Here is an 11,944-nt window from a genome sequence, read left to right as displayed (position 1 = left end):
CTAACCTTGAGCACTACCACTGGTTTTCAATCATCTCTCTTTCCTATTTACCCATCTCCTTGACCAATACTTCAAAAATTAATTTTAAAATCATAACAGTCTTCAAGCCTCCTACTTGCCCCAGAGCTCTCCTTACTCCAGCTATGAAACACAACTTAAAACAGACTAGGATAAAGATGACTAGGCTGCTTAAAGGAAAAATCAGAAAACAGAACAGGAAAAGACCATGTGTTAAAATAATTTATTTCCCCTCTGTACATTTCTGACCCACATGAACCAGAAATAAATCAAGAAGATGAGATTTAGAGTATTTCATCCATTTTAGAATTTCCATTCAACTGAGACAGCAAAAGTGTAAATCAGTCACTGAAATGTTTAAAAAAAATATATTAAACAAAAATGTTTATACAAGATAAAAATACTCATCCTTACTGCAAGAAACTGCAGATTCCATAGATGTGTTACATTTTTAATAATTCCTTAGATCATTTTCAGTCCAGGTTTTGGTTCTGAATTCTATAGACAATCAAAGAGTAAAACTGTCTGTTGAAGGCCTATCGGTTTTTACGTTTTTCTTTCTTGCTCCGGGCACTGGCTGCATTACTTAGAGAGGATGAAGAAGGAGCTCTAGCATGGCCTGTGGCCTTCAAGTGATCAAACAGTTTATTCCGAGATGAAAATTCACCATGGCAGGTTGTACATCGGATAGGAACATCACTCTAAAAGGAGGGAAAAAAGTGGAAATAAAAGCAGATATTACCACTGGGTAACATTTTCTGTATTTCATGTTAAGACTGCTTCAAAGCAAATTAGTTTCTGACACACTCAGACTCAATTCAGATGATATTTCCGGAGGATGCAGGATGCATCCTTCTCCACCACATTTAAAAGCCCTGCAGACAGTCAAAAGCTTACACCCACACAGGGAAGAAAAACACTTAACCCCAGGAAAATTCAGAATAGTGCTACTTGGAGGATTTTTTTTTTTAATCTAAGTCTTTAAGTTTTCAAAGTGATTTAAACCACAAACCATGAAAAAGAGCCCAACTATCATAAGCACATACCAACAAGGGCTTCACATCCAGCTTGGTAAAGAGAAGTATGCCTTTGGCACATGTTTCAACATTGGGCCCCAGAGCACCAAGATTATCCTTACACTTAGCTAGCATTTATAAAGCACCTATGTACCAGACAAGACAAAATACCCAATGAAGAAGGGCCCCTTTTCTTTCTTCTGCAACTTCAGGGTTACTCAGGTAACATTTATATTCAAGGGGAAAAATAAACACTGCTAATATATCAATCTCTATACCAAGAAGATTTACAAACGGTTTCTACCTACCTCTACTTGTTGTTCATCAGATGTTTTGACAGACTTTTTCAAATCCTTGGCTTTCTTTCCTTTGGGTTTTGGAATACTAAAAAGAAAAGTGAAATATTTAGTGTATTTGACTCAAACTGGGCACATTTTCATTCCTATAGCATAATCATCAAGGAATGTGAAGCATTTAAAAGGTTTTTAATGAATTTGTTTAATTAAACCTCTCATCAATCACAAATGTCAGTAAATTACATATACACATGTATATGTGTATATATATGTATATATATATATATACATATATATACATAAATATATACTATCATTTTAAAGTGGAATTAAGCTTTTTAGAGATTTACTCCAAATTATGTCATTGAGGAAACAAATAAAAATAGAAACAAAATTATTCAGAAAGCAAATCTCCAATATTTTCTAGCACTTTTTTTTACTCACACTAGTCTCCGTAACTCTCACCAGTCAAAAGGACCCCCTCCCTTTTGTTTATCTCATCCACATTCAACTCTTAAACAAAAAATTACCTGCCAATTCCCACTAGGCCCCTTCTATTGTACTTCCAATTCATGAACACTCCTCTAATTCAATTATGCCTTCTCTCTTCCTGAGTCATTTCATTGCTCCTTATCTTTAAATGCCCAGCATAACGTAAGCTTCCTGTGGGCAGGGATTGATTTTCTTGGTATCCCCAGTGCCCAGCAGAGAACCCAGCATGGAGTAGGTGCTTAATAAATGCTTGTTGAATAAACTGAATTCCCTCATTTACCTAAGAAAATAAGCATAAAGATTTGAGCAGACTTTGATTTATGGAAAAAACTAAGTAACGTTTTAGAGACCACCTATGGCAAAATGTCAAAGTCTACATTAGGATAGCAGTTTCAGCTCTTATGTCATCACAGAAAGTGAGTTGTACTGTAGGAAATATTGAAAGGGACTGATTCAGAGTAAACTGGGAAGTCTTGTATGAATTGACTCAGAATGAAGTAAGCAGAGGAAGGAAAACAATTTATACGGTGACAACAACATTATAAAGAAAAACAACTCTGAAAGACTTAAGAACTCTGACTGATGCACTGATCAAACAAGATCACAAAGCAGTGGCGTCAAACTCAAACAGAAACAGGGCCACTAACTGTACATAAAGATCCCCAGGGACTGGATAGAACACCACATATTAATGTTATCTATGCTTTATTATTTTGTTAAATATTTCTCAATCATATTTTAATCTGGTTCAGTCCTCACTAGGGGGTGTTGCAGGCCCCGTGTATGACATTTGTTTCCACAGTACCTATGACAAAGCATGCTACCCACCTCCTGAAAAAGTGGTGATAGATTTAGGCTACAGAATAAAATTTATAATTTTTGGACATCAGTCAATGCAAGAATTTGTCTTCCTTCACTATGAATATTTGGTTCAGTGTTTTTTTTTTCTTTTTCCCATGCAGGAGGGGAAAGTAGAAGAAAACTTAAATAGATTTTTGTTCACTGAAAAAAAACTAATTTAAAAAAAAAAGTTAATGGCAAAATATGATGAAAGAATTTTCATCTACAATATATAGTTACTAGACTTAGGAAGGTACCTTTACTTAGCATGTAGCTTATCTTAAAAAGGTGTATAAACTTTTAAAGGTAATCTCTAAAATGTTAGTCCCCATAGACTTTAAATAAGATATTTTTACAAATAGTACATAAGCTACATATGACTATTGAAGAAGATTATATATGTTGAACAGTATGGCAACAGAAAGACACTTGGAGAGGAGGAGCAGACTACAAACATATCATAAACAAAAATTATGCAGGAAAAACTAAATAAATTATATAAGAGTAACAGAAGCCTGAGCAAAGATCTCTGATAAAGATCTAATCACACACATACATACATATATAGTATGTATGTGTGCAGTTTTCAAGTGAAGCTATCAAAAGATTGTTCTAAATAATTAATAGAGAAATACAAATAAAAATAACCTGTAAGTAGTATCTCAAACCTTGATCAAATTGGTAAAGATATGAAAGACAAAAATTGTAAACAGAAGGGGCTATAGAAAAATAGGCACTATTGGTGAATCTGTGAAATAGTCTAACCATTCAGGAATATCTGGAATTACACCCAAAATGTCACTAAATTGCATAATGCCTTTGTTCCAGCAATACAACATATGGCCTTATACTGCAAGGAAGTCAGTGAAAAAGGGAAACTTCCCATATATACAAAAATATTTATAGTAGCACTTTTTATAAAAGTCAATCAGTCCAAAAGAAACTTTGCTATGTGCCAGGCCAAAAACCTACAACATAGGTACCCACGGATAGGTAGATAGCTGCACAAATTGTGATACACAAATGTAATAGAATATTATTATACGTAAGAAATGAAGAATTCAGAGAAATTTGAGAAGACTTGTTTGAAATGTTGCAGAAATAAGGAGAAAATTTTATATAATGACCACAAAACTATAAAGTAGGAGGTTCATAAACTTGGATGAGAAAAACATTAAATCTTTATTTTCATTAACTTCTAAGAGAAATTTAGCATTTCCTTCAAATTTTTTAAAAACATTCTGAGAAAAAAATCCATAGCTTTCATTAAACTGCCAAAAAGGGTTCACAACCTTCAAGAGATAAGAATCCCTGATATAAAGGAAACAACTTTAAAACACTTCAGAAATCTAATCAATGCAGTGATTAATCAAAATGGATGAAGTACCTCCCAATCCTCAGCAGAGTGCAGATTCAGATTCAACTATGCACATTTGTTACAAGAAGTGAGGAGTCACTGAGAAGTGAGTGATGTCCAAAAAAAGAAAGAAAGAAAAAAAGCAGTAATTTTTTTTTTTTTTGAAAAGAAAAGAAATTACAGCAAGGGGGTGGGGAATATCTGACCAGAAGAAAGTGAGACTAGTGGTATGGTGAGGACAACCAATAGATAGCATATGTAACTGCTGATACCACACAACATAAAGAGGACAACAGAAGACCCCCAGGGCACTGAATAGACTTCCTGTGAATAATTTACTGGAGGACAAGGGCAAGAGTCACAGACCACAGGTGGGGTTGGCCAGGTTTCTCTCTCTATCTTTGTCTTTCAGGATCATCAGGCTCAGGTGGCATGCATTTTGAGTTCAAGACTATACTTGTCCACTTCAATTTGTGTAATGTCTAGCAACCCATTCCCATACACCCCAATGAAAGCAGGTGCTTAATAAAGGCTTTTTGGTTGAAATACAAAATATGTGACCAAATATCTTTCTCTGAAAATTAAGAAAAAGTTAAACAACTACTATCCTTATAGGATGGTAAGTTTAAGTTAAGAACAAAGCCCCTGGGTTTCTTTCTAGATCTATGACTCTGTAGAAGCAAAAATAAAATTATTTCAAACCAGTCCTGTTATAGACTTATCAGTTTAACCTTTTATTGAGCATCCATCATGTGCATAGTACAGCTTGGTGGCTATAGTCCTCCCTGGTAGTAAGGAGGAGGGCATGGTGATGCTGGGCTATTGGTTATCAAATTACAGGCTTAATACGAACATGATATCAATCAGAAAAAAAAATCCCAAGGCAAAACCTGAGTTACTACTGCTTATTTCAACGTGTGGAGCAGAGGCGGCATTTTTATCCCTATGTTCTTCTGCTGCAATCTCTACTGGTCCCCTCCTCTACCTGTGCACATATTTCACTGCCTGGTGAGAGTCTTCATTTTTGTTTTGATTTGTCTGATTTTGTTTGACTGATTCTTGATGACTCATAGAGTCGTTAGCTTCCATTTGCCCAATTCTACTTTTTTAAGGAGTTGTTTTCTTCAGTGTACTTTTTTCCATTTTGTCCACTGTCTTTTTAAAGGAATTGTTCAATTTTTCTTCTACCTCTCTTATTTGACTTTTAAAATCCTTCTTGAGCTCTTCCAAGAAGACTTTTTGGGCTTGAGACCAGTTCGTATTCTCTTTTGAACTTTTGGATGTGGGTATGTTAACAATGTCATCTTCTCCTGAATTTGTGTTCTGATCTTTCCTATCACCAAGATACTTCTCTATGGTCATTGTTTTTCTTGGTTGCTTTTTGCTCATGTGGTTTGCCTTTTTTCTGGCTTTTAAAGTTGACCTCTGCTTCTGGCACACAGGGGGTACTGTTCCCAGCTTCTTGTGCTGGGGGCTAGGAGCCTGATTATTAGTTTTGTGTGCTGGGGCCTCAGGTGCTGGCAGCCAGGGGCTGCAGTGATCTAGTAGCTTACCCGGAGGTGGTGGTGGTGGCTGGTGTGTTTCCGGCATTGGCACGTGCCCGTTCCTCCACCCTGGGGCTCAGGGTCTCCCACTGGTTTGCTGAGGTGGGCCTTGCCGCTGGCTTGCTGGGACACCTCCCGTCCTGTACTGGTCCCCTTCAGCCTCAGCAAGAAGGACCTTTCCCTTAATCCCTCTAGCCTTCTGAGCTAAAAAACTGCTGCACCCTGTCTTTCCACTGGCTCCACTATTCCAGGGTTTCTCCTGGGGCAATATTCTCTGGGTTTCTCAAGGTCAATAAAGGAGAGTGAGAATGACTTACTGTTTACTCCACCATCTTGGCTCCCAGAAGTCAAAATAGGTGACTTTCAAACATTCCATATGTAGGCTGATAGCTCTAGAAACAGCTGCTGCCACTGCTGCCACCACTCCTGCTGCCAATTCAGTCTCTCCCAAGGCCTGCTCCTAGTTTGCTGGGGCCAGGGTTGTATTGGCACACCCTGCACTGGACCGCACTACTCTCTCATCCAGTTCTGACCTTCTAAGTTGTCTCTAGCATCAATGGGCTGAGAAGTCTGGAAACCACCACTACTGCCAGTGATTCAGGCCCCTGAGACCTGCTCTGACTTTGCTGGGGCCAGGCCTAGGCTGGCATGGCTTGAGCTAGACTGTACTCCTCTCTCAGCCCAGTGCAATAGACCCTTCCTGTTGACCTTCCAGGTTGTTCTGAACTGGAAATCTGCCTCACTCTGTTTCTTTATGGGTTCTGCCACTCTAGAATTTGTTCAGTCACTTTTTAGAGGTATTTGAAGGGGTTTGGGGGAGAGCTGAGGCGAGTCTCTGCTTTCACTTTGCCATCTTGGCTCGACCTCGCTTGATGAAAGATTCTTAAGAAAATGAGGAAGCTTATTTTTATTTCACAATGAAAAAGGGACAACATTTGAGGAAGCACAAAACAATGAACAAATTTAAGAAAAAAGCAAAGACCTTACTTTTTTTCTGCCCTTTTGGGATCTTCAGACTGCTCATCAGCTTCTGAAACAATGACCTTTTCCTGGGTACTGTCTTCCAATCCTTTGGTGCTCTTCTCACTCGTGCTGGTAGCTTCTTTAGATTCAACAATCACTTCATCTACAAGCTCATCTTTATTGAAGTTGTCATCATATATCTATATAAAGAAGAATGAACACCATCTTAATGGAATTAGGACAATGAAAAGATCTTGGCCACATAATGGCAACTTTCCAGTTATCTTCAAAACCCTCTTCATTCAGAACTGTCATGGTGTTGTATAACACATAGCAACAATACTATGGTATTTAATACTATGCAATGATACCATCACGTTACCACTATTATTATGCATCACCTATAAAGCTCTTATGTAAATGCTTTTAAATTTCCAAAGACAGGCAGGATGAAATAGTGAATAGAAAGCTGGACTTGGAAGGCCTGAGTTCAAGTGATGCCTCTGACATATACGGGCTATGTGACTCTCTAAGAAAATCATGTGATTCTTCAATGCTCCAGGCAACACTTAAGACTTTAAATTGCCAAGAAGCTATTGATCTGTACTGGGAAATGGTGTCCCCTACATTAATAAAATCACAAGTTTGGTCCAAAATCAATTTTTGTCCATAAAAGCAACTTCTTACATATTATCTCATTCAATCTCTGGGAAAAAAAAAATACCTTGCAAGGGAAAAGAAAATAATGATTTGTTGGAGGGGCTACAGCAAAACAGGTTCACCAATGCACTGCTGGAAGAACTCTGAATTGGTCCAGAAGTTCTAGAAAGCAATTTGGAACTATGCCAAAAATTGCTCACCCTTTGACCCAACAATACCATTAGTAGGCTTATAACCCCAAGGAAATCAAAGATAGTGAAGAGAACAGAACCCAGGAAATAATTTATTCAATAACACTGTAAAGAAAAAAAAATTTTGAAAGACTTAGGAATTCTAATCAATGCAGTGATTCCAGTGGACAACAAGGAAACAAACACTCTACTCACTTCTTGACAGAGAGATAATGTGTTCATGGATGGTGCAGAATGCCGCATACATTTTTGGACATGGCCAATGTGGGAATTTGCTTTGCTTGACTATGCACATTCATTACAAAGCTTTATTTTTTTTTAAGCGGAAAAGCAAGACATAATAAAGAGAAATTTATGCCTTCATGTACAATTTCCTTTTTCTGTCCTACTTTGTATATGTTCATAATTTTTTTCTAATAAACGACCCTGCAAGGTAGGTAGGACAGATGCCACTACTCCATTTTACAGACACGGAAACAAGCTCAACGAAGTTCAACATGCTAAGTTATTACCAAACAAGGACACAGAACTTTCTATGTGGCTTTACTAGGAAAGACAAATATCTCAAGTGAAAACTAGAATCATAAAGAATTTGGTGCTCTATCTTTCCTGGAAAAGGTGATTAAAGAATAAACAACTAACATAGTCTCTTGAACAAATAAGCTAAACCCAAGATTCTTACACTGAAAAGTTAGCATCTGTATTCATGACCTAAATTCTTCTGAAAGCATCCTCTGTCCTTTTAAATAGAAGTTATTTGGTGGTATAAATTGAAATCCATTGTTTTCAGAAATATACTGAATCTTCTTAGCTTCCTTGTTAAGATAGATACAAGCATCAATTCATCCTATTTTTATGGGCTCAAAAGCATCTACCTCACCCAAGGATCTGGCAGGCTAACTATATAAAAAAATAACTTAAACTGGTGGCAAAAATTATTTGAGACTTACTGTAGTGATTACTGGATAAAATCCAACAGGATCTTACTTCTAAATAATATCTTAATAACCAAATAGGGTCCCACGGAGTGTGGAGTTTAAATAAATCTTTTTTTCATTTCATTCTTAACAAATATAACAAACATTTCCATATATACTGTAGAACAGGATATGATTATATCTGAAACAGTGATTCTCTATAACATAGAGCCTGCCTTTCTTTTAGGCATTAAATTCATTGAGTAACATTGAGTAAATTAAAATAAATTCATTGAGTAACTTTCAAAGCTATCCTATTTGTCTGTAATTCCTTCTAACCTCTTTTCTGTTCTCATTTTCTTTTAACCTTATCCTTACTCCCCTCTCTCAACTCTCTCACCTCCCACTTGGCCACATGAAAAGGAAAGAAAAATCCTTATAGCCAGTATGCATAGTTAAGCAAAACAAAACCCTGTATTGGTCATAATAATATTACATATCTGTCAGCCAGTGAGTAACATGGCTTATAATCAGTTCTCTGAATCTGTGGAGGACATTACACTGCTCAAAGTTCTTAAGTATTTCAAAGTTGTTTTTCTTTACGTTGTTTTTTGTTCTTGTAAAAACTGTTCTCCTAATTCCGCTCACCTCGGTTTCTCTGAAACTGATCTTTCATCAATCCTTATGGCACGATAATGTTCCAATGTATTTGTACACCCTAATTTGTTCAACATTCCCCAAATGATTCCAGTTCTTTGCAACTAGTAAACAAAGCACTTAAAAAAAAACTCTGCTCTAAATATATTTGTGCATTCAGGAGCTTTTCCTCTTTCTTTGGTTTCTTTAGGGTATAGGACTAGTGGTGGTATTGCTGGGTCGCAGAGTATACGGTTTAGTGACTTTTGGGGCACAGTTCCAAACTGGTTTCCTGAGCGTCTGGACCAATTCACATACACCATCATCAATAGTATGTTAATATGCCTGTTTCCTCCAACATCTGTCATTTTCCATTTTTGTGATATTTATCAATATAATGGGTATAAGGTGGAACCTCAGAGTTACTTTATTTTTCCCTAATTATTAGTTATTTGGAGCATGCTTTTCATATGGTTGTTGGTACCTTGGATTTCTTCCTTTGAAAACCACCTTTCACATCCTTTGACCACTTATCAATTGGGGAATGTCTTTTGTTCTTATAAATTTGAATCAATTCCTTATCTATCTTAGGAATGAGACCTTTATCAGAGAAACTTTCTTAAAAAAATTTTTTTCCCTGGTCAACTGTTCCCTTTTTCAGCTTAACTGCACTGGCTTTAGTTGCACAAAATTTTTTTTAATTTTATGTCTTCAAAATTTTCCACCTTCTGTGATCCTCTATATCACTTGTTTGGTCACGATCTCTTCCCCTATCTATAGATCCAAAAGATAATTTCTTCTTTGCTCCTCTAATCTATTTATTATGTGACTTTTTAAAGTCATATGTTGATTTAGAACTAAAATAAATATGAAACTGAGTTAAAGGGACCAAAACTACATGAAGACCAAGGATCACCATAGGCTTCCAATCAAATGTCTACTTTAAAAATCTTTCTATGTAATATGCAACACAGAATTAGATATAAGAAAGATCTCTGCCTGTGAGTCAATGCAAGAACAACATTCTAAAAACATATGTTTATACATTCAAGAGGAAAACACTCTTCAAAATTTGAAAAGCCAATACTATCTTTGGGCCCTTTGACTCTTTCTGTCAGTAATGGAAATCCAGGATGGAAGTTTTTTAAATCTCTTCAAAATTTATATATTATTTTGTATTATCTAAATATCCTGTGTTTGATTATAATGACATTTAATGTTTAAAGTTACTAAGTCTTCTCTTTCAACATACCGGCACGGATTTCTGTTTCTTTTTCTTCTGTTTTTTGGAAAGTCTAAAAAGTAAGCAAAAATATTGTTAAATACTTAATTATACAAAAATTTAATAATTCTAAGCCAAAGAAAAATATTTAAACCCTGGGAACAAAATGCTTCAATATTATTCAACTCTGAAAGGATGAAAGAATTTTTACTTTAAGAAAAAATCACATTAGGGAACTTAAAATATTTAGTGATTCAAATTAAACTGCCAGTATCCCAGAGAGCCTACAATTAACTAAGCATCAACAATTCTGGTGTTTGTTTACCCATAAAATAGAAGACTATACTTTTTGGAAAATATAATTTAAAAAAAAGAAAAAAGGTATTTCAAGTAGAAATCTGCCTCTTCATATTAGACAGAAGGAAAATAAATTCTCTAAATTAGTACTACAAAATAACAACTTCTTTGAGAAAATGCTACTAACAAATACAATTAGACCTAAATATTATCAATTTATGGCAATTCTGTATACTTAAAAGTACTTTTGCTTTGGTGTATCTTCTGTTTCTTCCTCTGTGTTAGCATCCAACCCATTTTCATTTGCCTGTTGATGTGCTGAAAAATCTTCCTCCTCCTCTTCCAACTGCTGTTTTAACAAAGCAACCATCTCCCGATGCTTCTTTGATTTTTCATGATTCCTCATGCTGCAAGAACATCAAGATGGTGTTATTAACTGCAATATAATTTATGAGGCATGATTATTATTACTAGTAAAGTGTTCTTCTACATAGTGAATGCTAAATAATTCTTTTAAATTGGCAGTGAAGATATTAGAAAGTGAAATAAAACCCCAAGTTAGGAGCACTCAAGCACTGATACACTGGAAAACCAGAGATACAGCAACAGCCTTGTTTTCTTGATTCCTCAAACCTCATTGTACCTCTTTCTGCCAGTCACCCCCTGCTTTCTTGCTATTTTCCTTCTAGTTCTCTTCACTGTTCTGCTTTGTATTTAATGTTGCAATGTTGTCTTTGCTCTGTCCTTCCTATCATTTCACTAACAAATAGTTATTGAGCACCTCCTCTGTAAACAAAACAACTCTGTATCTGGGGATATATAAGATAGGTACAAGAGAAATCTGCACCTGTCAAGGACACCACAGTCTAAGAGGTCAAGGGAAAAGCCACTTGAAATAATTAGAGAAAGGACAAAGAGGTGACCAAGTGACACTAAGTCAATATGGTGGTAATTTAGCATCTTAAGTTCCTCAGCAGTCCTCCTTCAATTCCTCAGGTTCCTTCTCTCTTTTCCACCCCACTTTCCTGTCTCTTCCTTGTAGGGCTCCTCTCTTCTGTGGCCTAAAGGAAGGGGTGAGAGAACTGCTAACTGTGATTGTAGGGATTTCTGGGTTTTGATCTCTCTCCTTTCTCTCTTTTTTCTCTCTCCTCTCTCTCACAGTAATAGTGTTTTATACCTCTCCCATACATTATCTCTTCCTTTTTTCTCACTGTTGATATTCCTCTCTTCCTTTTTCTCAATGTGTTTGTTTAAGCAGCTTTATCTTTGCCATGTTTCTCCCTCTGTTCTTTCCTCAGCAATGTTCTTTTTGGTCCTCTTTTCCTACCATCTCCAGAATTTGATCTCCTTGGATAAAGTCCCTGTACCTCATCAAGTTTAGCTGGCAATGCTTGTGGGCTAGCAGCAGAAATATGATGGGGAAGTAGAGAGATCTCAAGTCCAGCAGAGGACATAAGAAAATCATTAAGCATGATTTGTTCACCTCTTAAAACAC

The 11,944-nt window shown here is 36.3% G+C and overlaps 1 protein-coding gene across 1 annotated transcript in view; it reads right to left on the bottom strand.

Annotated features, from left to right (window-relative positions):
- Positions 1-226: 226 nt before the first annotated feature.
- Positions 227-11,944, bottom strand: part of DNAJC21 (DnaJ heat shock protein family (Hsp40) member C21) — a 33,526-nt gene continuing 21,808 nt past the window's right edge. The window contains 5 exon segments of the mRNA XM_036754419.1: positions 227-719; positions 1,343-1,418; positions 6,551-6,726; positions 10,183-10,225; positions 10,695-10,856. Coding sequence (XP_036610314.1) covers positions 555-719; positions 1,343-1,418; positions 6,551-6,726; positions 10,183-10,225; positions 10,695-10,856 — 622 coding nt within the window. The 3' untranslated portion in view covers positions 227-554.

Source organism: Trichosurus vulpecula, chromosome 1 (genome assembly GCF_011100635.1).
Source record: "Trichosurus vulpecula isolate mTriVul1 chromosome 1, mTriVul1.pri, whole genome shotgun sequence".
Lineage (NCBI taxonomy): Eukaryota > Metazoa > Chordata > Mammalia > Diprotodontia > Phalangeridae > Trichosurus > Trichosurus vulpecula.
This window is presented reverse-complemented; position numbering and strand designations above follow the sequence as displayed.